This window comes from Vidua macroura, chromosome 34 (genome assembly GCF_024509145.1).
Source record: "Vidua macroura isolate BioBank_ID:100142 chromosome 34, ASM2450914v1, whole genome shotgun sequence".
Taxonomy (NCBI): domain Eukaryota; kingdom Metazoa; phylum Chordata; class Aves; order Passeriformes; family Viduidae; genus Vidua; species Vidua macroura.
This window is the reverse complement of record NC_071604.1, coordinates 283845-310931: the sequence shown is the minus strand read 5'-3', so window position 1 is coordinate 310931 and position 27087 is coordinate 283845. Positions and strand designations below refer to the sequence as shown.

General features: G+C 49.3%; 1 protein-coding gene across 4 annotated transcripts; it reads right to left on the bottom strand.

The window, feature by feature from the left end:
• Positions 1-1074: 1074 nt before the first annotated feature.
• On the bottom strand, positions 1075-22933 carry LARP4 (La ribonucleoprotein 4). 4 transcript variants are annotated; one of them, XM_054002051.1, is made up of 17 exons: positions 22834-22899; positions 18015-18189; positions 17667-17814; positions 16381-16539; positions 15991-16066; positions 15354-15490; positions 15021-15124; positions 13926-14036; positions 13499-13552; positions 12689-12898; positions 11721-11824; positions 8872-9096; positions 8136-8184; positions 7775-7933; positions 7118-7239; positions 6126-6294; positions 1075-5900 (listed from the first exon to the last, which is right to left on the bottom strand). In XM_054002051.1, the coding sequence occupies exons 2-17, from the start codon at positions 18063-18065 to the stop codon at positions 5472-5474; spliced, it is 2307 nt and encodes a 768-aa protein (XP_053858026.1). In that variant the 5' UTR covers positions 18066-18189; positions 22834-22899; the 3' UTR covers positions 1075-5471. The 4 variants fall into 4 exon arrangements, with proteins under 4 accessions (XP_053858026.1, XP_053858027.1, XP_053858028.1 ...); XM_054002052.1 differs by having other exon boundaries at positions 17667-17811; XM_054002053.1 differs by lacking the exon at positions 18015-18189 and having other exon boundaries at positions 22834-22933.
• Between the last annotated feature and the right edge of the window lie 4154 nt (positions 22934-27087).

Genomic DNA, 27087 nt, shown 5'->3' with positions numbered 1-27087 from the left:
AGTCTTGCTCCCAATCCCAGTTCCACTCCCAGCCCCAGGACCGAGCCCAATCCCCATCCCCAGTCCTGGTTCTGCTCCCGATCCCCGGTCCCAGTCCCAGTCCCAGTTCTGCCTCCACGCCTTGGCCTGGTTCTGCTGCCAGGCCCCATCACCAGTCCTGGTTCTGTTCCCGATCCCGGGACCCGTTCCACTCCCATCGCCAGTCCTGGTTCTGTTCCCGATCCCGGGACCCGTTCCACTCCCATCGCCAGTCCTGGTTCTGTTCCCGATCCCGGGACCCGTTCCACTCCCATCGCCAGTCCTGGTTCTACTCCTGCTCCCCGATTCTGCTCCTGATGTCCATCCCCGGTCCCGGTTCTGCTCCTGATGCCCGTGCCCGGTCCCACCCGAAGCCGGCAGCGCGCCAGGTGAAGCCTCTCCGGAGCTGGGTCCAGTTCGGGGCTCCTGGAGCTCCTGGGCCACGCTGGGTGGGATGTTTCCCTCCCCGGGATCTTCCAGACCCCTCTGGACCCCATCCCGGGCCCGGGGCTGACCCTGCTGGAGCAGGGATTGGACCCAGTGGGACCCCGAGGCCCCAGCAGAGCTGAGGCTCTCCCTTCACCCCCATTCCCTCCCACCACCACTAAAAGCATTTCAACCTCCACAGACACAAGTAAGAGCTCAGAGAATTGTGGTTTAAGGGTTTTTTTCTTTTTTTTTTTTTTTTTTGGTTTGTTTTCTTTTTTTTTTTGGTGGTTTTTTTTTTTTTCTCTTTTAAATCAGCTTTATTTTTCTAACTGTTATTTCAATTTCCCATAGCACCTTGGCAATGTCAAAAACAAATACAAATACATGTATTATCATTTGAACACTTAAAGCATGAACCTACTTTACACAAATTTTGTTTTGGACATTTTGACAACAGGAATAAACCAGAACAGACAGTCTAAAAGCCAGATAAGTCGCTTTTTTCTCCTTTCCTACCACTTTGAAGAGAGATCGTCAATGCCAAGGGGAAGCTGGATTCATCCGGGAGGAACAAGATGTCTGTAGTAACTCGAGCTCAATATATTATCTGAATATTTTGTATTCTATAAAAATTAGAACAAAACCCATTTATGCACAGTCTGTTTACATTTGAAGTTGCTTTTTTTTTTTTTTTTGGAAACTGTATCCATAACTGAAGTTCCATAAAAATAAACATCTGGTTCTTAAATATAAAATTTTAAAGTTGTTACAGGTTAGTTTGCAGATGGATTTTTTTTTTTCCCCAGAAATAAGTTGCTTTAACTCCATTTCAAGTCCTCCCAACTGTACATTAAAAACAGACTCAATGAACCTCTTGAAGTGCCTGCGCTAAAGGCACTGAAGAGAAGAGCCAACTAAAATACTACAACAACCCAAAATTATGTACCATCCTAAAGGAAGCTCAGACTATATGGAATATATACACGCAAAGAAGAGCATGATAAATCATTCAGATTAATGGCAACAATCTTACGTTTCAGAAGGAAATATCAAAATTAGAAACAAAAACTCTATTGCATATCTGTAGTAATCAAGGATTTACAAAAAAACTCATCAGAAGCCATTTCCCCCCGAAGTGCATTTCTGTTGCATCATCTGTAATACAATGGTGCATTTTACAAATTTAAAATATCATCTGTACATACCAGATATCTCAGCCCAGGTAAACTCACCTGGGAACAGTAAAAATTGCGGACAGTTTCAAGACAATTAAGCTGATATTGACAAAGTAGTAAGGCCATAGCTATTTAACTACAGTAAAGCATTGATTAAGTCACTTATTTGCTACTGATCTGCCACAGTATCATCTTTCTCTTCTGGTTAATAGTGGGTTACTTTTTTACTTTTTTTTTTTTTTTTTCCTACAGCTAAAACTGCACCATCATACTGTGCCAGGCTAATTAAAAAAAAAAAAAACAACAACAAAAAAACCAACAAAACAACAAGAGCAGGAATGTAAGATACTATAAAACTAACTTAATGTTAGAAATCAAAAGAAACAAAACTTTTTGCACTTTTAATTTTACTATCACATGCAAAGAATTTCTTCTTTTCACTCCCCAGCAGAAGCACGAGAGAGTGCCCCAATCTTTTCCACACGCAGTAAATTGGAAAAGAGCTGAACTGGGGAGTGTATTTCTGTCCCTAACGGAAGTCAACAACTCTGAAAACAAGTCACAGTTCCTAAAACTGAAAGTAAGGTGTGATTTGCACCTCCTGGTATTGAGTATCAGCAGAGCAGGACAATTTCTGTCCCGTGAGGGTACACCCAGAGGGAACCACGGAGAGCTCTGGTCACTTGGAGAGCACCTGGAGCCCGGTGACAGGGACCAGCTCCCATGAACGCAGGAGCTGCCCCAGCAGTGGGTCTGGCTCCAAAGCACCCCTCTGGCTCAGTTTCCCCAGTCTGCCCAACAGGTAAACTGGTGGGGACAGACACAAAATCCTTCCCCAGCCCAGCACGAGAGGAAAAGGCAAAGCCAGTCCCTGGCAGGTCCCACCCCACAACAGTTTCACAGCCTCTGAATCCAACTGGGAATTTCCCCCTGCACAGAAAAGAATAGAAAGCAAAAGAATAAAACAAACCCCAAACCACAGCTGGAAATGGTGGAAGGGAAACGCTCACATGAAATCCTTGCACGCAGGTGTGAAATGAATCATTCCAAGCGCCTTAAGCTGAGAGAAGTTTGGAAATGCTGGGAAAAGCCAACAGTTGCAGGCTGACCTACATCCCCTGCACAAGAGCCACGACCTGCTGCTGCTGGGAACACCCCCAGGACTCACCGAGCACCCCTTTCCCACCACCCCACCAGGAAGATGGAGCCACAGCTGGTTGGGTTTTCCCACATCTGATCAGTGACAAAGTTCCATTTCACCACTCAGGTCCTCTCAGCACAAGCAAGTCACTGACGCTGGGTCAGGAATTCTGAGCCACATCTGCACCAGCCCCTTTTCCCTCTCAATTTCCTCCTCCAAAGAGCCAACAGCTGTCGGCATCCCAGCACTCCCTCAACATCCCAGAACACTTCTCCCCTAAACAGCCACGAACCATCCTCCAGGCTTGTTTTGTTCCAGTTTGGCTGCAGGAATTGTTTAGAGCCTTTAAAACGAATTAAACTTTGCATTCATTGCATTTCAGGACTTTGACATTAAATATTTAAACTTCCCTATCGTTCCAATGAGAGTAGCATTATCAAAATAAAGGGAGAAGGGTCTGTAAGAATCCCTAAACTGTGGATGTGATCAACGATTCTTTTTACTAAATTATAAAAAAAAAAACCTCCCAAACCCAGTACAGGTAGTTTCAAAGTGAATAGTGATTTTGGGGTTTATATACACATATATAAATATATATATGTATACATACTTCAGGACTCGAGGAAGTGGCAGGAAGCTGAGTTGGGGGAGGTTGAGGGGGGAGATCAGGAAAAGGTCCTTCCCCAGAGGGGCGTGGGGCACTGAAAAGCTCCCCAGGGAAGGGGTCACAGCTCCAAGCCTGTCTGATCTCAAGAAGCATTTAGACAACGCTCTCAGGCACAGGGTGGGATTTTTGGGGTGTCTGTGCAGGGCCAGGAGTTGGACCCCATGATCCCGATGGGGCCCTTCCAACTCAGCCCAATCGATGATTCTCTGACTCTCTCTTTGTAACATGCCTAGAAATGAACAGTTAACTGCATAAATACATTTATATTGTGTTATGAATCAACTCAAAGCAATTGCCAAGCTGAATAATAAGTTAGAGAAATGACAACTCTGGCTTTATATATATATTTATAAAAATAGATATGAGTGTTCTCCAAGCAGTTGATAGAGAATTCCTACTGAGGCCCAAGTTGCCAAGGGTTATCTGGCTAAGAAATCAGAAGATGAAAAATTTCACAGTTATTTTAACTGCCACTTACATTCATTCTATGGCAACACGAGCATATATTACTAAGATGGTTACGGAATATATCACAATTGAATTTTCCAGTGTTCACAACTTACAACTTTAAATTTGTACACTTGCTATTCACTAAAAAAAAAAAAAAAAAAAAAAAAAAAAGAGGAAAAAATAAAGATGTGATTCTTACTGCTGGAAGCTACTTTTCCCTAACACTTTATACAGAACTTTGAACCCTGGTATGCTGATTTTGGCAGATTAATGCGCTGAATGTTCCTATTTCGGTCATTAATCACCCTGGAACTTAACCACTTACTGCACAATAGTGTTGCAAACTCAGTCAGCACACAGCTGGCAAGGAGCCACTGCTCCAGCAGCTTCTCTGAACACGAGGGGATTTCCTTAACTCTGCATCTTCAGTTCCACTTTAAACACTTAAAAACGAGTCAGTTGCTACGACATCAGCTGTAAACGACGAGTTCCCAGGAGTCTAAACCCTGATTTCTGGCAATACAGCAGCCAACAGCCTGATCCAGAGTCAGCACAGAGAAAACCCAGCCACAGCTCTGGTTTGCTGCCCAGCCATCCAGAGATGACAGTGAGCGGGCAGAGTTCCCACCTGCAAGGCAGAATTCAGCATCTGCAGCTGGAATTCCAGGCTCCTTACCTGTGCAGGTAACACCAGGTGCTGTGTAGCCACCTGCCCGTCCTACCCTGGGGGCTGCCTCAGGAAAACACACCAAGAAAAATGCACTAAAGTCTGTAATAAAGAAATTAGAGAAAGAAACAAGAGAGGGAAAAAGCAAACAAACAAAACCCCAAACCTAAGGAGTTGCCCTCAAAAGGAGGCGAGGAGAAAGGGCATAATAAAGATTCTCACATGCTCCCTTTGCCTCCTTCCACTGCATCTACGAGACAATTTCTGCTGTCCACACACTCTCATCTACAATCCAGTATCCTGCAAAACTTATACCTTAAAAAGCTTGCTGAATGAAATATTAGTAAGGTCAAGAGACTCTACTTCAAGCTGGAAACACATGGGTTACACTGCAGTAGTACATTCAGTTTTCATCATCAGTGACTAAGTGATGACAACAGTTCTGGCTTGCTGCAGAGGCCTCTGCAATGCCAGGCCATCCATGGCAGACACACCAGCCCACAAGCCAAACGTTAAATAGGTTTAAAAAAGTCCTAATTTTACAGAAATGCTCATTTTCCAAAAATAATATTCTCTTATCCTTTTCCTCCTACACCGAGGGACAGGTTAATTTGTCAACTCGTACTCTTTCGCTTTGTCAAAACGCTACTTTCACAATCCCAAAGCTGATTTCAAGCAGGAAACTCTCTGCAAATTAAAAACAAAAATACAAAAATTATAATCTCTATATTTATAGTGATTGGAATCCTCCAGCATTTGTGAAATCACTTTTAGAGATGAATTTTCGGACCCTCCACAACTTCTCCACACAAGCCACGCTCCAAGTTCAGTATTCCCCTTCCCGAATCCTTCCCTCCTCAGTCTCTCTGCTGCTCTTTTAGTCCACAGCTCAAGTTAAACAGAGAATCATTGGCTGGCCCAGCGTTACTTTGGTGACCGGGGTGGCACGTACTGCTCCTTGCCCACGTACTGCTCCTTGCCCACGTACTGCTCCTTGCCCACGTACTGCTCCTTGCCCACGTACTGCTCCTTGCCCACGTACTGCTCCTTGCCCACGCGGCGCGGCGCTCCCTGAGGCGAAGATCTGCGTCCAAACTGGCGCCTCTGTTCCCTGATTTTCCCAGCAGCTCCCCTGGGAGCTCCGCTGCCGCGGAACCCGGAGTAATCCTTCATTCGACCTTCAGCCCTCTCGTGAGGAGCCTTCTCCGGAGCCTTCTCCGACGTACCGCTGTCTTCATTTTTGGCAGGGGGAACGATGTTGGTGCGGTGCTCCCTCAGAGGCTGGACAGGGACTGGAGGTGGCTCCTTTGGGGGCTTCTGGCAAACTTCGGCGTAGCTGAGCTTGCGAGGCTCCTTTGGGAGCAAGGAGAGCGAGGTTTATGCACCACAACCACCTCCCAAGCCCATCCCGGGCACGAAGCCACGGCACGACAGCAGCAACACGCACAGCGAGCAGAGGGGAGCTCCCAGGTGCACCATCAGCACATCCCAGAGAAATGGGATGTGTTCCCATTTCTGGGAATGGGAATATTCCCAGAATGTTCCTGTGTCATTCCCATTCCCTGCTCTGGGCCTTACCTGTGTCGACAGAGCAGGAGCTGCACTTGCTTGAGCAGAAGGGGAGGAGGTGTTTGTCCTCGGTGGCTTTGCAGCACTGATGGGACAGACGGATGCCGGCGGAGAAGCCGGGCTGGCCACGTCCTTTGGAGCAGACACTTCTTCTGGTTTGCTCTCTGGCTGAACCGTGCTGATAAACCAACAGCAATTCAAATTAAAACCTACCGACGCTCATGTTTCAGAGATTATTTCCTTTAAGTCTCAAGTGCAGAACAGAACAGCACAGCCATTCCCACCCTTATCTCTTCTTTCCATCTGGTGGCCTCTGGAGAAGATACCACCCAACATTACTGCCATACACTGATGAGAGACCTTGCTAGAACATGCAAATGAGTCAGCAGCGCCTTGGCAGCCCAAAGGGTCACCAGGCTCTGGGGACATCAGGTCCAGCACTGCCAGACAGGTGAGGGAGGGGATTGTCCCACTCTTCTGCACTGGGGTGGCCTCACCTCCAGTCCTGGGGGCAGTCTGGGCACCACAATATCAAAAACATCTAAAACTGTTGGAGAGGGTCCAAAGCAGGGACAAGGGGATGGGGCAGGGTCTGGAGGAGTGGCTCAGGGCTCTGGGGAAGAGAAGAGGGGAGAAGAGACTGAGGGGAGACTCATGGGGGACTGCAGCTTCATCCCGAGGGGCAGCTCCAGTCTCTGCTCCCTGTGACCAGGGACAGCACACGAGGGAACCAGTGCAGCTCTGTCAGCAGAGGGTTAGGTGGGATGTCAGGAAAAGGTTCTCCCGGGGGGGGATCAGGCACTGCCCAGGCTCCCCAGGGAATGGGCACAGCCCCAAGGCTGCCAGAGCTCATGGGGCATTTGGACAACACTCCCAGGGATGCCCAGGGTGGGATTGTTGGGATGTCTGTGCACGGCCAGGGTGGACTGGATGATCCCTGTGGGTCCCTTCCAGCTCAGGACACTCCACAACTCCATGGCACGTCCATGTTCTCTGCATACCTCAGCACCACAGGCTCAGTCTGGCTCGGGGAGCTCACGCTGGGCACGGGCGGTTGGGCAGCGCTGGGCGTTTGTTCTTCCGGAGCAGGAGCCGGGCAGGGGCACAGGGAGTCTTTGCTTTCCTGCACACAGAGGAGAAAGTTGCAAAATACACAACGATACTCAAATTGCTCCACAATATGGCACTGCAAGACATCTGAGAAGTGGGGTAGTCCCAAAGGCTGCTCAAGTCCTGATGATAGCCATTTTATTTCTTTTGGACCGTCACTTCTAAAGCAATACCTCTTTATATGGGCAAAACAAGCAGTGGGTGAAACCAGAACTAAGGCTAGATCATCCAGAATGTCAGTGCTTAGTCCCACCAGCTCAAAGAAGGGATTATCTGGAAAAATCCCTTGCCCACACTCCACCAAACTGCTCCTACTCCAATAGCCAACATTCCTCCTTTGCCCGCTTTATTCCTAAACATCACTGAGTTTACAACAGCACAACTGCATGAGCCCTAGCTGCGTTCCCACAAAAAAACTGGGAAAATGCACTAAAGTCTGGGATTAGAGCACTGGAATACGTGGCTCTAACACACCAAACCCTTAATAGAGAAAAGGGAGTCACAGCACCCAGATCTGCTCGTGTGTGTACAGAGACAAGACCAGGCACCTTCTCTTTGCAGACTCCTTTAACGATGTCGGACATCCTGCTCTCCAGCACAGGCTCTCCCAGAATTTTTGCTGTGCTGCCAGGCAAAGGTGGGAAATTGGATGCAAGCAAGTCAAACTTTGGTGTCTGAGTCTTTGTTTCTGCTGAAGGTTGAGGTCTCTGGAGAGGGAAAACACAAGTTACTAGAGTCATAACACCGGGCAGTTGAAAGCCCTGAGCAAGCTGTCAGGGAGCTTCCTAGAAAAACTGTAAACTCCCAACAAAATCTGAGGATTTAAGGACTCTGCCATTCCTCCAGTAACTGGGAAGCCAACACTCTGCACTCTGTGTGACTCCCTGCAAAAAGGGAAGCAGAACTTACCGAAACCCGGTCGTCCTCCCGTCTCCTCCGACCTCTGAAGACGTTCCTCCTTTAAAGACAAGAACACCAGTCAGTGCAGCCACCCAGCTGCACTGGGCACTGCTCTGCGTGAGGGGATCCACCGCTGCCTGCTGAGCCTTCCCCACGCGTGGCTCTGGGATGTTCTCCCTCCTCACGAGGGGTCAAAGTTCCAACTTCGGAAGAAGTTGGAGAAGAGTCAATATGGACACAGCTCCTCTTTCTAAGCTCCCTGCATGAGCATCTGACCAAGCACAGGGACAATTATTTTATAGTAATAAACTTATTAGTCTGATTTCTCACTGATCTGCCCTTTCAACTGTCTAAACCCTGAGTTAAAAGAGATAAAAACAGTTAATCTTAAAATTCTGAGGAGCATCGAATTCCCAACCAAGGATTTACTTATTTACAGCAACACAGATGCCAACTTTACTTCAACATCTGTTTTAATTCTGGTAACAAATCAGTTACTTTAAAATAAAGACACCTCACTGTCTTACTGCTAGCTGTTTGTCAGAGTAGCTACCAGCTGGAGAGTGAAACTGGAACCATTCCTGCTCCCAGGTCAGCATTTACTGTTCCTGACTTACTTAAACGTCAGTTTTCTCATGGCTGCTCCTTACAGAAACATATTTTGTGCTGATGGTTGATATCTTTGGCTCACACAAGCCAAGTCCCAGCTGCTGTGTGACAGCAAACACAGGACACAGCCCTTTACCTGCCCCTGCCGACGCCGTAATCGCCGTTCTGCTCCAGCTGTGCCGTGGGAGAATCCTTCTGGGAATACCCCTGGTCTTGGTGCCCAGTTAATGAGCTGCTGTGTCGCTCCATGACAAAATTCCTTGAGCTGGTTCTGCTCAGGTCCCCCATGGGCAGGGCCCCGGCGCCGGGCGGCCCCTCCGGGTGCTCCGAGCTGCTGGACGAGCGGAAATGGGGCTTCACCCTGCAGGCACAGAGCGGGAGCTGAGGGATCCCCCCGTGCTGAGGAACCACAGCAGAACCACCTCCAACCGCAGCTGGTTCACAGCTGACAAGAAAAGCTACTCAGCAAGCACCACAACTCCTGTTTGAGATTGCTGCCCAAAAGATACCCAGGAGGGGAAAAGACCTCCAAAACCTCAAACAACTTTAAAAAAATCCCAAAACCCTGGGGTTGCAGAAGAGCCAGAAGAACCCAAAGAGGAATTTTTCCTTTGTCTGGGCCTGCAGCACTGGCACAGGGTATTGGAAATGGAGCTGGAGAAATAAGCCAAGGCCAAGGAACAGACTGATCTGGCCACAGGCAAACAAACTGAACTGAGACATGGCCAGGAGTGACTGAACATGGCAGATCAGGCCAGGGCAGCTGAGCCCAACCATGCACAGCCAGGCTCAGCCTGGCTGCTCCCATTCCCAAACCCTCAGCACTGACTCTGCACTTCCCAACCCCCAAATGTTCCACCCCATTATCGATCATTTAAAGCTGTGGTTCCTTTGAGCACAGACACAGCTCTGCACTCTCAGTGCTGCTGCAAGTTCAGGCTCAGGGTCTTAAATGCAGAATTCTCCAGAAAAGCTCAGATCCAGCACAATATGGAACAGTTTTCTGGAGCAGCACTTAGGTGTCTTCAACTATTTTCTACTTTTGCCCCTCACTGGTTTTCCATGCAGCACTGCTCAAAGACAAGAACCTAAACTTTCTCTCCTTTGGTAAACTCTGCACATCTCATAATTTAAGGGCAGCAGGAGGATTTTGCACATTTGCTGTTTTTAAACAATCTCATTATAATATTCCATTAAATCAGAAGAAACTCTACTAGTGCCAGTCAAAGTACAATTCCTCCGTCTCCCTTTCCCACAAGGATGTTGCAACAAATCAGCGCAAAATAAATACAAGTGGCTTAAACAAATGTTTAGCTACAGAGAAAACTCCAGCAGTTAACCATTAACTGTCTGTACCACAAAACAAACTAGGTTTAATGGGTCAGGACAGAAACCCAAAAGCAGCAGCTGGATAAACTCTCCAAACAAGCTGTTCTGCAGGTCAGGAGAAGATTTGCTAAACAGAGATGAATTCACATTTCCCAGCTTCAAGAACCAGTTTTAAGGGCCCAATAAAGTTTAAGTTTCCCATCAGCAACAACCACAGGGAGGAGGTGGAGCAAAGTCAACTGAATTCTTTCCATTTTGTCCAAGTTGTTCTCAAAATGGCATATTCTCAAGTCACTGTTCAGCCCTCAGATCTCATAATCTTACCCGTCATCGAGAAGGCCACAGTCTTGTCTGGGCAGAAGAGCAAAGCAGAAAAGACAAGGAAAGATAAAGGAGGAGGGGAAAAAAAGAGCAAAAAGGAGGAGAAATGATGTGAGCAGAAGGAAGGAAGAGCAGGAGGAAGGACAAGCAGGGAGCACAGGCTGCCCAGCCCCCAACTGTGACCTGTTCTCTCTTAGCGCGATACTTGATCATCACTGGGCTGGCAGGACCTGCACACACTGACCCTAAAGCTGCAACCTCAGGCACCCAAGTCTTACAAACTGAAGTCTTTACATAACCAGGATTTAAAAAGCTTAGGGTTATGCAGATGTGATGTACAAGGAGGCATTTCAAGGTGCTAGCACTTGGATACACACAGTTCTTGCACAGTTGCAGCATCTGTGCTTCCATATACCTCAGAGCTTTACAGGTTTTAAGATTGTGCACAACTTAAAGCAAAAAAAAAAAAAAAGCCAAACCACCTTTGTCAAGATGTGAGCTGGGAGCTGAGCAGCTGCAACTGGAGCAGCTGCTCCATCTGCCAGGCAGTCACGCTCCCAGTTCCACAGTCTGTGTTTAAGACTCTGCTGAGTCACCACAGACCAAAGCCCGAAGTTCCCCTTCTGCCAACAGCCACAGACCTGAACTGCACCACAAACCCACTCACGGCCCTGGCAGCTGTCGACTGATTTCTCCAACAATGCCAACAGCAATTCCCATGATCCCAGCCCAGTGCTGCACACAAACAACTCCCACCCCCACACACAGGTTACAACTCCATTGTGTTCACAGAGCAATTGCTCCAGCAAGACAAAGTGTTTCCTCCTCCCCGGTGTTTGTATCTGAGCTAAGTTCTTACAGCTCTCAGGAAAGATGGGGATAAAGCAAATAAATTACAGGAACAGCCCCAGCATCAAGCAGTTGGACGCAGCAGTCAGGACAAGCAACTCCCACTGCAGGAACCAGCAGCTCCACAAGCCTGATCCCAGCAGGAAAGGCTTATGTTGTGCTGCAGGAGTTTATAATCTGGGTATAACAAACATAATTACAAGTATGACCTGAGGAGGAAGTTAGTTATTTGTCTGCAAAAATTCCTCTGAGGCTTTTAAAAGAGTTACCTTGGCTCTCTCCAGCACTGTGTCCATTATTTTAGGATCTTAAGCTGCTGCCTTCTACTTCATTTTGTAAATTAAGTTGAAAAACATCACATAATTGATAAAACAAAATAAATAATGAGGTCCCATCAGAAAGCACTGCATGTGACGTGCAAGGAACACTTGAGGATCTCAGCAGTGTCAGTTTTGCAGGAGCAAACCCCTGGCAGAAGTCTCTTACCGATTCCTGTGGAATGGGCGACCTATACTGAGAGAAGCAGCATTTGTTTTGTATGATCCTGGTGTATTAAAGCCATTCACAAATCCACCGTTGGGAAACGGGGCCTGCAACAGACACAACAGACTCAGTGGCTGAGCTACAAAGAGAACATTTGCAGATTAATGATCAGCTTCAGCAGTTACTCGTGGCTGTAATTTCACACTGGGCTACAGCATCTGCTGTGGTGGGAACTCACTACTCCAGCCAAATCCCCACAGGTTCACAGTCTGCATCTGCTTTAGCAGAGTTCCCCCATTCCTGGAAAACTTTGGGCTCTTCCAGTAACACAAGCTGCAGGATAATGGAATTTCACACCAAAATTCCTTGAAATACGTGGCAGCCAATGGTGAGACTGGCAGCTCCTCTGACAGTGTTGCTTTATCAGGGCTGTGACATAAATGTCATAAAACAGAAGGATCTGACCAAGAAACCTGGAACACCCACTCCTAGTCACCTAATAATCACCTAGTGATTATTAACCAAACCATCCCTGATGGGCTGGGCTCCTCTGTCACTATTGGACACAAAATGAGTACACAGAAGCTTGGTAAGTTTAAAAGAGAAAAAGAGCCAGTTTTATTCAAACATCTGGTATTTATAGAATTCTAAAGGTGACCGTGGATTGGAGGATGGAATTACCACCTCTCCAACCACACTGGTCCAAAGATCGATCGATCAATCCATCAATCCATCAATCAATCAATCAATCAATCAATCAATCCATCATTTCTCTCTACCCACAGAGAAATGTGTAAACTATTCTATTTCTACATTAAATTGTGTGGGAACTCTGACTCTCAAATATGCAAAGATTATCAGAAGGCTAAAGAAGATTTATGAGAACTTTAAAAAGAACTATAAAAGAAAACTTAACACTTTTAAAAATCAGGGCAACAGTCCTCCCCCCCTTCTCACCAGCTGTTACTCACCAGTGGTGTCTCAAAGTAAGGTGCAGGATTTGGAGACCACGTCTGAGGCACGATGCTGTAAATCGAGTACTGCTGAGGGCTATATACAGGCTGCATAAACAGGGGGGAGGCAAACTGGGCTTGGGTCTGCACGGGCTGGGGATACACACTGGAATCCACGACCCGGTAACCATTCTTAGCAAAAAACGTGTTGATGGCTTTTATCCTGGCCTGCAAGACAGCAAATCACAGCACGCGTCAGCTGGAGAAAAGGAGAACGTGGAGTCTTTCTTGCCTGCTGCAGGGATGTGAAGGTTGATTACTGTTTATGAATAAAAACTGATAAAATCAGTCCAGCTCGTATCCCCACAGCATGATAAGGGGAAGGACACACGCTGCTTTAGCTGGGTGATCTGTAAAACTGGAGATAAATGCAGGAACTGTCCAGACTCCAGTCGTGACAGCTCCTCTCACAGTACACGCACTTTGCTCCAGCCTGCTTTGTGCAGCAGCCAACTCAAGGCTCACAGTGGCAGGGATCCCTCTCCTGAGCTCTGCAAACCCAGATTCTGGGGCAAGTGGAGAAGGGGAGCCAGCACAGGAATGTATTTCACCCCCCCTGGGAAGCAGTGCTGTGAGTAACCAGCAGCCACTGAACTGTAATTTGTCAGAGCTCCCCATGACCTCGTTCCCATTTCCAGCCTCCAGAGCCAGAGTTATGGACTATCCCACTGCTGAGTCCTTGGTTCACCCCCCACAAACAGTCACCATCATCCAAACAGAAACAACACAATTCAATCCCAACAGAAACAGCAGCTAAAGCAGCCTCACCATTACTGGCTTGCCCTGAAAGGTTTTCACTTCTTCCCTTAAGTATTTGAACGCCTGCAGATACAAAAAAAGATCAACATTAGAATATCTTGATAAAATTGTACTTCTCAAAGGATGTTCCGTGATTTAACACAAATGTGCAGTCATGTGCTTCCCTGTGAACCCAGCTAAATTCATTTAGGCTTTAAATTCAGGATTCTAGTGCCAGTCATGGCTGGAGGATGCCAAGGCAAGAGCCAGGCAAGGGAATTACAAGCCCACAATCTCTCAACTTTGGTCTCATTAACCAGAATCTGCCAGTAATCTCTTAAAACAACAAAAAGGGCATCAGTAAATAAATATTTCTTTTAGCTACAGGAAGCACAAGTGCACTTTCCCTGAGCAGGGGAGGGATGAAAGCTGGGGTGTCAGAGGAAGGCAGCCTTACCTGTTGCGCGTCTGTGTCGGACTGGAATGTAACGTACCAGTTGTTGTTGTGAGCAAACTCACAGCTTATCACCTTGGGGCAGTTCTCATTCTTGAACAGAGCCTTCACCTCCTGGGGAGAGAAGTTCAGGGCCCTTGTACAGCAAACAATAAAGTGACCCAAGTTTATGCTCCAGCTCCTGAGCTCTGCTCTCCCGTGACCAGGGATGTTTTCTTATTCCCCTGACCAAATCACCCTCTACCTGCTTCTTAACCCACAAATCCCAGTTCAGCCTCCTGGGCTCCCAAGATAAAACAGAGCAGCCACAGCTGGTAAGAAAATCAAGATCTGTGTAGACCTGGTGATATTTTCATATGAAACAACTATGAGAAGTGTGGCTTTAGATCAGCAGAGTCATGGAGACAACAATGATTCCATGAAATATTTCTAAGTCAAGGCAACCTGACAGCTTTGCAATAATCAGATTGTAAAGAGAGGGACAAGCAGCTGCTCAAAGTTTGCATTAAAAGAACTCATTAAAAATTCTGGTAGACAAACACCATGTATTACAACCTTAAAAAACAAAGAACTAAATCATTCTGTTCGCCAAGTATCAGGAGGAATTTTATTATCCTCCCTCCTCGGGCATAATGAGCTCAGCTCACGCTGGGGCTCAATGAATGAGAAATGTTTAGTAACATTTCTTGCTGCCAAAACAACTGTCTGACTTCAAGTAAAGTTATTGCTGTGACAAAAATCTAGCCTGAATTCCAAGCTATGCCCTGGACTGATTTATTTTTGGATCTGAAAAGAAACCAGTTCAAACTTCCTTCCAGAAAAGCCGAGCTAGCTCAGCTTCGGTGGAAAAAAAAGTTTACTTAAGAAGGTTTAAATAAAGTGGTAAACAATGGGAAGGGATAATGACAATAAGTTTTTGTTTTGGCTGTTTTGACACTGCACCCAGGTGGAAAAAGTTACTGATGTGGTCTAGAAGAAAAATATCCGTGTAAAATCCAATTAAACACCAGCTGACCTTTTCCTGGTGCTGTTTAAAGCCCTGTTGAAAACACCTTTCAAAACCAGTAACAGTTATTTATTTCCTTTCTCTTTATTTACCTCTATAGGTGTCGTTTCAGGGATCTCACGGAGAATAATAATACATCGTTTGTGGTTTGGTCTGACTTTCTCCCCCCTTTCATCCACTTGTACCATAGGAGAAGCTGAAAATAAAGTATAAAATTTGGACATCTCAGCAGTAGTAGACTCTCTCATGGAACTTGGAACAAAGAATGAGAATTCAGGAGTTTGGAAGAGCCTCCTACTCAGTAAAGCTCCTGTCACCATTTACCAGAACAACAAACCATAACCAGCTCAGAGACTGCAACATCCCTCTGAAGCATGGAAGGATTCTTTGTGCTACTGGTACAGATCCCAAAGTCCCAGACTTACATCTCAAAACTTCAAGAATAAGATCCATGTCCGTTGTCAGCTTCTTAATCCCTTCCATGTTGGCAATTGTCCATATTGGAACGAACTGATCACTGTCCATCTGAGACATCAAGTAGAGATCCTTTGAAAGATTCTCTCTAAAAAGATATAAAATTATTATTAAATAAATATCCTGAACCTGACTTAGAGAAGACTCAAAACAAGAGGATAATTACAGGCTTAAATAAATATTCACCAGTACCATTCACAACCAAAACACCCTCATATTTTCTCTCCTGGAACAAATCCCAGCAAATCAACACAAAACAGAGTAAGATAATTTTAAAAACTTAATGAAGTTCCAGTGCCCTACACGTCAGTCTGCAAAAAGGATCTGCCAAGAAGACTTCTGGTGCCACTCAGTACATGATCTCAACATCTTATGACTGTGGAGCACAGAAGTCATCCTCATCCAAGGACACAGCTGCACAGACAGCACTGAAACAGCTGGAAGGTGCCACGGGGCTTCTACAGCACATCAGCAAATCTTGGTTTGTGTTTTTATCAAGATGATGGTACATATCAAGCCAAGAAGAGGGATATTTGCCAAAGATTATTTAATAAAGGGTTTATACCAGGCTGAGTTAACTGCACCTACCGAGAGAAGCAGAATTCAAGCTGTTTCCTCAAACATTCTCTAATGTCTTCTGTGGACACAGTGGAGCTGCCATCACCTGAAAGGGATCACATCCACCATCAGCTCCCACTTTCGTGGCAACAAGAGCAGGCAAGGACACATCTCATTGCAGAATACAAGAATGAATCCCTCTGGGTAGGACCAAGAGGAAAAGCTCAGCCAAGATGCTCAAAGACACTCTCAAAATGACTCTGATCCCACTTTGCACCTGTTTGGCCACGTGTTGAGGCCATACTGGAGCTTCTTGGATACACATGGACATATCAGAGTTCCAACCTGGTCACAGCAGACTCAAAGCAGCTCCAGGGGGGTTACAGACACTGACAGCAGCTTTTGAACTTTAACACTCACCAGACACTTCATAGATTTGGTATCCCAGATCTTCAGTCGCCAGGACAATTCCATTTGCTGACGCCTCATCAACTCCTGTGCCATTCCTTGGGGCTTCACAGGACGGGGAATACATCACTTCATACTGCTTGCAGCTGTCCTCTGAGATCTCTATGTTACCTGGCAAAGGAACACACCAGCAGCAGGAAAACTCCTGTCAGCTTCAGCATATTTCCCATTTGAAAAATTCTGGCTACCAACATTAAATACTGAAAAAGGCTGTACCTGAGAGTGTCTAACCTTAGCCTGTTTTTCTTAGACTTTGTGTTGGATAGAACTTTGACCTCTCTAATTTCAGGAAGATCAGGTTTGCACTAGGCTCTCAGAGAAAAGCAAATAAAAGTAAATAAAGGACCCTGAAATTGATCCTCAAAGTGGCAAGAGAATCTAAAAACCAGTCCTTCCACATGATATTTAAAATATTTAAGCGAGGTTCCTAAAAACAAGGGATGAAAATTGCTTACACTGCCTCAATTGCTTCACTTTGTTATGAAGAGACAAATGAGTTTCTGTCAGGCAAAGCACAAACCCAGCGCTCTCTCCTCACTTCTGCTGACTTACCAGAAACCTTTGACAAGGCCACACAAGCTGAATGTTCTCTTCTTTATCCCTAACTTTTACTAAACCGTTTTGCAGGGAATCTTCTGCATCCTCTGCCACGCTTTGAGTCACCTTAGCTACATCCCTGGATCGAGTCTGAGCCAAACAAGTGAAACCAGTTGGATCCTTAGCTCTGGACACTGCCTGTGTGATAAGGATGGGAATGGAACTGCAGTGCATGGAACAGCCCGAATGGAAAGGAGTTAACCATGGCTACTGCACAGGGTCTGAACAGAACAAATGCTCCTGACAGTTCTCAGCAGCACCTCAGCTCCCCAGGATTGCAGGTGGCCCTCAGATGTCATTTTCCTGTTCACAGGGTCCAGTGCATGCTCAAGTGCAGCAATGTCATGAATCCATTTCTACACATTCAGCAGCCTGTTCCCCTCTTAGCGCGTTACTCGGTCATCACCGGGCCCCCTGAATTCTGCTCCAGCAGAGCTCAGACACCTTCCTGAACCAGAGCCCACTGCTGAGACCCACCACCCTTACAAACCACCTGCTGCCTTCTCATCTCCCCTGCACACACATTGCTCCATCAGCACTGACAGCCTCAAGGGCAAGAGCCAGAGGTTGCTCCTCACAGCTGAACTCCCCGAGTGTCCCCCAGCAGGGGCCCCATCACGACCCCTGTCCCAACACCTCACCCTCGGCTGGAGTCCCCTGGGCTGCTGCGGTCTCCTGCCACGTGTGCTCTGTGCCATTGGTGGGGGGCACGGCCTCACCACTGCCCTGGGGCACTTCTTGCCACACTTTTGCGTTGGGGTTCAAGCCAGCACCTTTCGATGTTACCTGCTGAAGAGGTCAGAACACTTTGGTTAGTTAGAGCAACCCAGAGAAGCCTCAGAAGTCAAGCCAGAAAATACAGGCGAATTTAGTGATTGTCTCTAGAGTTCCACATCTCAAGTGTCTACCCAGCTATTAAGCACCTATGTGATTTTTTTATTAATGAAAACAGGAAAATCCTTGGTATTTTCCAAGTATTTCGTTTCTACCTCCATTAGAAGTGTTGCCTTCAACCTCTCTTTATTGACATCCGACAACATCAGCGGAGGCAGCGGCTACTCGGCAAGGACTCTGGGAACTCATAAGCTTTTAAAGACTTGACTGTCATAATGCTCCAGTCCCCTTTCACCAGAAAGGGAAATTTTCCCTCCTCCAGACCCCTTCCTAGAAAGGAAGGTAAAAAAACATATGTCAAGGAGAAGAAACTGTATAACTTAACGGAATTAGTGACATCTGTACTAACCAAGCATCACCTGTGCTGTGCCAGGATTCCTCCTGAACTTACCCCATTCCCCCAGGAATCTTACACACATCAACAAACACTAATGATTTCCTTAGACTGGTAACCAAGGAGATTAAAGGTTTTGAATTGCCAAGACAAACTTACACACCGTCCCAGCCTGCTGGGGAGAGAACAGGATCTTCTCACCTTGGGTCTGGGCAACAAGGACCATAATTAGAGTCAAAGGGTTACAAATGAAACAGACAAGAAAAACTGCAAGACTCCAGCCTGGCACCTGACACAGAGAAATGCTCATTCCCACAGCACAAGATAGAGTCCTTCAAGGTCCCTCTCCCAGAGCTGCTCAAAGGCATTTTGGGTGAGGAATCCAACAATCCAGCAGCAGCACGGAGGAAAAACATGGCTTTTGCTCCTTTCACACAGTGAAATAATAACTATAGTTACAGGGTAGTGAACAAAACTACCCTTTTGCAAAAATTCTCCCCCCAAGATATCCCAACACCCCACAAGCAGCTCTAACAGTTCCTCCAGCCACTGAACGATGCTCCGCTTCACTGCTGCAATTTGCTGGACTTTAAAAGGTGAAAGCCATTAATCCAGCTCATATCCACAAACACACAGATAAGCAAGCTGGATATGCTGGAGGCCAGGCTCCTGGATTCTGAAGTTAAGGAGTGGCTCACTACCAGGCCTCAAACACACGGCACAGGATAAGGAAGCAGTTGCAATAGCTTTAGAGATAATTCCTCTGCCAAGGTCACACCTCGTGCCAGAGCTGTTTGCTGCAAGGACAAGCCCCAGCCCAGCAACAAGAAGCCTCCAAAAACTGGAGAAGTTCAAGACAACCGTGTGAGAAGCAAAACAAAGACCACGGTTTTTGCAAAGCTCTGAGATGCAAACCCCCCCACGCACAACTGATTTAATCCACATAGCAACAGAGTCTTCCCCTCCCGCTAATCTTTGCCCAGGAGCAGAGCTGGAAATTGGAAATAGTTCAGGGTGAAAGGACACACGTGTATTTCCCTTTGCAGATTTCAGAGTAGTTGTTCCCCAACAAAACAACCTGCAAAGCAAAACTCGGCAACCTGCTGCAACCACAGGCTCCGTCACTGCAGTTCAGCAGTTCCAAACTAAGTTCTGCTCAGCTTCTGGTCACTCCTGGGGCAGCATCACCTGCCCACATGGGCTCCTGCTCACGGACCCAGAGGCAGCAGCTCCTTGAACTTACTTCTCAACAAAGCAAAAAGAAACAAGACACATCCAGGAGATGATTCATTCTTTTCTAAAAATAAACTATGCCTCACTACCTACATCTCTAAGGGTAGCATTGAGCTCAGGCCTAAAGTAATTTGCAGGAATAAATGTGATAAAGTGAAACTGAAACACTTTGTTGTGGTTACTGCATTTCTGGAGGTGATTGGGACTAAAAGCAACTCTGATGAAGTGATGAACACGATGGCTGGGACACACACCTGGAACAGAGCGTGGGCCACTTCCCAGAAACAGCCAGCTGTAACAGCCCAGCAGGTTGCAGCTCTGTTCTCACTCATCTTAACAGCAAAACCCCACGGACTGCAGAGGATAAAAAGTCCCTCATTTACATCAGCTTTTGGGAAATTCATGCTGCGCTCCATGAGCAAAATCGCTCCGTCCTGGCCAGCGGCTCTTCAGAAGAGAAGGCCAAAATATCAATTCTTGCTTATTTAACTGAGGCTACAAACACCGAGCCTGTGGGATTGGCTGCAGCACGATCCTCCCAGCTGCTATCGGGAACTTTCATGATGAGGTTAAAGCTTTACAGAGTGACAAAGGTTGGGAACACTCGCTGGGATCCACGAGCTGACAAAGCTCTCCTCCTCAGCACAGCTTCCCCGCTCGCTCACACTACTTCCAGCAAATGTGGATCAAAGATTCTCCTCCAGCAACTCCTAAAAATTGGCTATTGATGAAAATTCTCATTCTGAAACACGGCAAAGGATATTTTTCTTATTGTAATTACATCTAAATTACACTTAACCAGATTCAATGAAGCTAACAAAAATGCAGGCACTCAAAGAGTTTTAAAGCATTCGATTTTAATATTAACTCAAATTATTCTGCAACCAAAATCCTAACCCTGAGCTTGTGACAGATTTCCTGGAGTAGACAAACTCTCTTAAATAGATTCAAAGCAAAAAATCCAGAAGAGAATTTAACCAAACTTGTGAGGGGGGAAACTAACCCTTTTCCAGAAATGGAAACGTAAGCAGATGGAAAAACCCCAAGGTCAGCAAAGCTACGGGAGGCAGCTGAGAGAAGCCTTGTGCTGGCTGGGGCACAGGCAGGTAGGGAGGCTGAGGGGCTCAGACACGGTGTGACCCCCTTGTCTGAGGGGAGTCACCATCACCTCCTCAGAGCTGATGCAGACTCAAGGCTGGAGAAGGAGAAGCTGGTGTCAAACCCACATGCAGAACTCGTTCAGAGCTGCTGGCAGGTTTCAGGTAACAGTTCCCAGCCTCACAGTAACCGCAGTGGTCACAGGAACATCCCTCCCACCAGGAGCTGCAGGGTTTTCCATTGAGGAGCCTCCTCCACCCCTTGGAAAAGCCAGGGCACAGCTGTGCTGTCTGAAGGTGGTGCCTGTGTCAGAGCAGTGTGAACAGGGGCAATGTGGGGTCCCAGGAAGCCTCACCTGCTCAAGAGGGCCAACAACACTCGGTGCTTCCCACAGCCCTGGATTTCTAACCAGGAAACATCATGGGCAGCATTTCACCCACCTGAAACACACAGACTCCCATTTCCCCAGTAAATTACAAATATATGGAATTAGGAGCACATACCCATCTGAGTGGAGCCCATTATCAATTCCATTTCTCTCAATGTATTTTTTAATATACCCAATGCACCGAATTATTATTAACAGCATACAGATCCTGGCTTAGAGGGAGAAAAAAGCCCTGCCCCAAACATAAATGTATGAAACAGCATGAGCCTTATACAGCCCTTACACAGCCATCACTGCAGAGATTTGGAATTAAAGGACGTTGAAGAAAACCCAATTCCCCCTCACACACTGTGAAGGACTCGGCACAATCACCAAGTTTAAAACAAACACTGACAGCTACAGCAACTCAGCCAATCGCCCTGAAAACCTCGGGACTTCCACCCATCCTGTGCCTTATTTTCCAGGCATCCCCAAAGATCCCCAGACAAAGCTGCTGTCTGCTCCCAGGCATCCAACTGGAGCATTCCAGGATACCTAGCTCTGAGCTCCAGTTCTCTGTCCTGGCAGTGAAAAGAAACCTTCAGAAAGTCCAGATGGTCCTCAGGAACTCAAAATTAAATATTACTGAGGCTTCCAGAATGAAGATCACAGAAACTCCCAACACCATCAGAGAAAGATCAGAGCTGAGTTTGTGCTTTAGGCCACCCTAAAATTCCCAAAGCGCTGATGAGCTCCAGCTCCCATCCACACCAGCAGCAGCAGCCATGTGCTCCCTGCTATGCTCCAGCTCCCGTCCGCATCTCCATCCCTGCATTCCAGAACGCGCCTCGTGCAGCCGCCGCTCGCGGGGCCTCTCGCCTCGCTCAGCCGGGGATGAGGCAGCTGCTCATGCCTCCCATCAGCCCCAGCAGTTCCTCTTCCAGCAGAACGCTGCAACCCCTCATTCTCCAGGCCTGTCACGGCGTTCAGGACAACTTTTAGTCCTCCCCGCGAAGCCAAGGAACGTTCAGCTCAGAACTGAGGTGATTCGCGTAAGAAAGAGAGCGTGTCTCCCAGACTGCTTTATTTAGAGGCTCCTAACCGCGGAGCACATGTTGGTGTTTGTGTGTGAGCCCACCGGCACCATCTCTCCCGTCACCCGAACAAAACCCCTGAGCAAAAACCCCCACCCCGAGCCGAACCCCCTCGTGCAGACACAGCCCAGCGCCCGCCCGGCTCCCTCCCTTACTCCCCCCGGCCCCGGCAGCTCCTTGCTCCATGCACGTTTTGGGACAAAACTCGGTGCAAAGTTTATAGCGGCCAGCCGGGTTCGTTCAGCGAAGGCTAAAACCGCTTCACCGAACCCGTGAAACGCCGCGAGCAGGTGAAGCCCCATCCCCGGCCACAGCGGACACGGCGCCCGCCCTCCTCGGTGACCTCCAGGGCCGGGCCGGGCCGCGCTCCTCGTCCCGCCCGGACCCGGCGCGCCGGAGAACGGCAGAACCCCCCACCCTCCCACGCCGTAAACCACCCCCAGTGTTTAATTAACGCAATTAACGAGGCGCCGCGCTCGGGGCCGGCCCCGCGGGGCCGCCCCGCGTGTCGAGAGGCCGGGCCGGGCCCGCTCCTGGGAGGCCTCGGGGAGGCCCCGCGTGTCCCGCGTCACCTTCACGGCCGGGCCGCGGCGGCACCCGAAGGTCACGGCGGCGCCTCCCCCGCCCCCTGCCCCGGCGGAACCTTCCAGAGCGCCCACCGACCCCCCTCACCCGCCCGCGGCCGCCGCCCCCGGATCTGCTGTGTCAGCCCCGTCCCCTCCCCCGGCGCGGCGTGCGCGGCCTCCCGCCGCCGCCTCCCGCCACATGGCCCAGCGCCGTCACCTCACCTCCACGAACAGCAGCATCGTGCCGCCGCGGCCGGCGGGCCCGCGCTCCCCGGTGCCCGGAGCGGCGATCGGGACACGCGGGCTCCGCCTCCGGCCGCGCCGCCCGGCCCGGCCCGTCCCGCCCGCTCCCCGCCCGCCGCCGCCGCCTCTTCCGGGCGCACCGAGCGCGTCCGGGGCACGGCCGGGACGGACCATTCCCGTGCGCGGGGTGGGGGGGGGTGCGGCCGTGCCCGCCTGGCTCCGCCAGAGGGCGCGGTGGCTGCAGCGCCGCGCGGGGGAAGCGGCGTCCCCCGCGAAGGGAGTGGAAGGGCCGTGAGCCGCCGTGTGGAAAATTCTCGGATTTGGGGTTTTGGGGGGTGGTTTTGGTTGGTTGTTGTTGGTTATTTTTTTTTTTTTTTCTAATTAAAGAACTCATAAGCCTTTATGCTTCCAACAAACGTATGCAGCCGCGCCGTCCGGCGCCGCACACACCGCCACGGTCAGACCCCGCTCCGACCCCACCGCCCGCCCCGACCCCTTTTTTTCCCCCGATTTTCCCATTTTTCGGGCCAGCCCCGCGGATCCCGCAGGGACGCGGCGGAGCAGGGCAGCGCCGGCACTGCGATCCCGCCCGTGCCCGGTGGCTCCGAGCCGGGGGTGCTGAGGGACTGTCCCCTGCCGATGTCCCCCCATCCCGCCCGTCCACCCTCCCCGGGATCCCGGCCCTGCCGGGGCTCGCCCCGGCCAGGAACGGGTGGGGAAGTGCTGGGAAGGGGCCGTGACTGCGGTGGGGATGTCGCAGGATCAGGATTTCCTCCAGACAGGGCACGAACCCACGGCAGTGTCCTGGAGAAGTCAGGCCTGGCTTTGGCTCCTTCTCGGGAAGGGCTTGGCTGAGTCCCCCGGAGCCCAAATTGTCCATTCTGTGCCTTGCCCAGGTAAGGCTCCCGCTGCGGGTGTGACACACCTGAGCCCAGGTATCACAAGGGCCGAGCAAGGCCCAAACTGTCCTGCTGAAAGTCCTGAGATCCCAAAATCCTGTCCTACACCCCGACTTGGGTGTCCCCCCAGACCCACGGGGGGAGCAGCCGGAATGATGCTCTGAGGGGATTCCCGCCAGGAAAACATGCCTTGAAACCACTTTGCTTTAGAGAAAGAGCCACAAAATTTATTACAGGGCGTTGAGGTGTAACTTGTTGGTTTTGGTAAGAGAATTACAACACTCTGGTGTGGGTGGAAGACGGAGATTCCAGCCCTCAGGTCCCCTGCCACGAATCAGTGCCCTGTGAGGGACCCCACCAACGCCATCACCTGCAATTAGGGCTGGGCAGATCCGTGTGGATAAGTCGGAGCCAGGGAATAATCAGGGTCCATTGAGGAGATTAGACACGGAGCACAAGCTGCCCAGCAAACACAGCCCAGCTGGCAGGCCCTTGGCTCCTCCGTGGGTAGCAGCTCCAAGACATGGAGGAATGAAAGAAACAGAAGTCAAATAATCAAGCTGGAGCAGGAGAAATGGGAGGGGACTGTTCACACACTGCAGAATGTATTTTGGAATCTTCTCACTGCCGAGAGCTGCCCAACCTCGGCCCACAGGGAGCAACCCCCTGTCAGATCAGTGTTTGTCACATCAGGCACTGCTCTCTGGGACCAGGGACAGGAGCCAAGGGAACAGCTGGAGCTGTGTCAGGGGAGGGTTAGGTAGGATATCAGGAAAGGTTCTTCCCCCTGAGGGGTGTTGGGCATTGAAAAGGCTCCCCAGGAATGGTCACAGGCCCCCAAGGCTGCCAGAGCTCCAGGAGCATTTGGGCAACACTCTCAGGCACAGGGTGGGATGGTTGGGGTGTCTGTGCAGGGCCAGGAGCCAGACTGATGATCCTTGTGGGTCCCTTCCAGTTCAGGATATTCCATAATTCTATGATGTAGTGAGACCTCATAGGTCCATTGAGAGTCAGAACTTCTTCCTCCTCATCCCCTTCCCCGATAAGAAGCCATCAGTCTGAGCACTTGTCCTCTCCAAAGCACTTTGCAACCATTAACTCCTTAATCCTCACACCCCTGGGAAGGGTAAGCATCACCCTTGGCTCACAAACCCCCTGAGCTCCAAAGCTGCTGCTTAATTTTGAATGTGCCCAAATGGAGCTCCCGCAGCAATGGAGCATGGAACGCTTCTTAGCCCCGTTTCCAGGCCTGCTGAGCACCTGAGATCCCACAGGAGCTGAGGACTCCTGGACCCAGGCTTTGCTGGGATGTAAATTACCACTAATGCTCAGATTAGAGCATTTCCCAGCAGTTGCTTCTGCCCATTCCATGGAAACCCCTGGCTGGTAAAGGCTCAGTGTCACCAGGACACTTCCAGCTCGGGAACACTCCCAGCCTCTCTGGCTGGGATGGAAAACCAGGCCTGGTCCATAGAGTGAGAAAAGAATTCCTGCTGGGTGACAACAATTCCGTGTCAGCCAAGGGAGAAACGCAGGAGTGACACCACTCAAGCCAAGACACGAGCAGGTCCTGTTGTCACCTGTTGGGAGGTGAAACAACCAGTTGTCTATTTATACCCGGGCAGGTTCTTTCCTGTGAGTCACCAGCTGTGACTGAGGCACGGGCAGTTCCCCTTGAGCCCCATCCAGGGCAGCCCAGGAGCTCCCAAAGCCTTCTCCCAACAGCTGGGTTTGGAATCACGGCAGAAACAATTGTTCCTCCCGCCCAGGGTGTTCCAGAGTGAGCTGGTGGACACACAAATGAGACATCCCAGTCTGAGAACAAGCAGAGGGCAAGGCAAGAAGCTCCTTTCCTACAGCAGTCCCTCACCCAGCTCCATGGAATCAGAATATGGAGCCATTTCTTTCTTGTTATAGTCAGATTATCTGATGTGAGCCGATGCCAGTAAAAACTGGGATTTCCTGTCACCAACCTCCCTCTGCTCTATTGACTTTTCCTTGCTTCAGGCATACCTTATGGATTTATTCCTCATTCCCCAGCAGAAGGGATCCAGCTGGATTCAAGGGCATCTCCCCTGCTCCTCTAGAGCAGGAGCATCCCAACGCTCAGGATGGGGCAGGAGGAAGATGAGGACCATGACACAGAGACCTGAACAGCGAGCAGAGCCTTTCCCAGCCCTCAGAGCCAACAGGACACCCGCTGGCTTCGCAAGAGGAAACTCCACCTCAGGGTAGAACAGAGGGCACCAGGAATCTGGCCTTAGGAAGCCAGGAGTGAATGTTAAAACCACAAGGAGAAGTAGGAGGAGTGCTGGGAGAGATTTATGGCTCCTGGGTGTGAGCTGGGACCTCCCACTGGCAGCCCCTCTCTGGGGCTGGGCTCTCCCTCGCAGTGCAAAGTGCTGCTCCCTCCACAACTGTGCTGAAACAAGGAGTCACCTTCCCTTTTCCTGGTGTTTCACTGTGTTACATCCACTCTGGAATGGGTGCTCACTTCAGTCCCAGCCGAATACAAACACCAGAAGAAAGGCAGGGATTTTTTATTGCCCCTGACTCTGATGAGCTCCCTGCACAGCAGATTTATCTGTCGGTTACCTGGGCATCAACCTGTCCAAGGAGTCCAAGGTCAGTCCCTGGCTCAGGGGTGATGTTCTGTCCCTGATCCCCCCCACATCTTGCCCAGTGCCTGCACAGCTGATGCCAACATGGCTTAACCACCTCTTGGCCCCAGTGTTTTGTCCAAAGGTGCTAAATTTGCTTACCACACCTCTGCTGCCATCCTCACTATCAGCAAGGAATAAATATTTTTAGACACGCAATAAATGTTGAGCTGGCTTCACTATCTCTGCCTCAGCTCTTGTTGTCTCCTCCCAGACAGCCAGGGAGCCTCCAGCACCGTGGCAGAGCCCTCAGGATTGCAGGGTGTTCCCACCACGGAGCTGTGCAGATGCTGCCAAGGCCTCCTTGGTGGCTCTGACACAAAAGGCTGGGCTCAGCAGCTGCTGGAAACATCTGGCTTTAATTCTTCCTAAAGCCACGACTTTCATTTGGCCACCAAACCACCTCCCTTTCATCTCTCCAGAGGACCAGCCCTGTGGCAGAGCTGACTCTGCCTGTCCTTACGCTGCATTATCCCGCAGGAAGAAGGTCCCAGAAAATCCAGGGCTGTGTTTCTCACAGGGGAGAGATCTTGGAGGGGGCAGCAGCTCCCAGCCGACAGGTTCCTGCTCTTCTCTCTCCCTAGAGTTCCTTTAAAGTCATTTTTAGACATGCATTTCTCCATCAGCATGGTTCAAAGGGGCTCAGAGTCCAGCTCAGACCTGATTCCTAAATT

Coding starts and splice junctions, on each gene's coding strand:
- LARP4 (XM_054002051.1), bottom strand. CDS start 18,065: ATGTTGTCGGATGTCAATAAAGAGAGGTTGAAGGCAACACTTCTAATG. Junction 15,491..15,990: donor CTTGAATTCTGCTTCTCTCG/GTAGGTGCAGTT, acceptor ATATCTTTTTAG/AGAGAATCTTTCAAAGGATC. Junction 14,037..15,020: donor CTGAAACGACACCTATAGAG/GTAAATAAAGAG, acceptor TTCTCTCCCCAG/GAGGTGAAGGCTCTGTTCAA.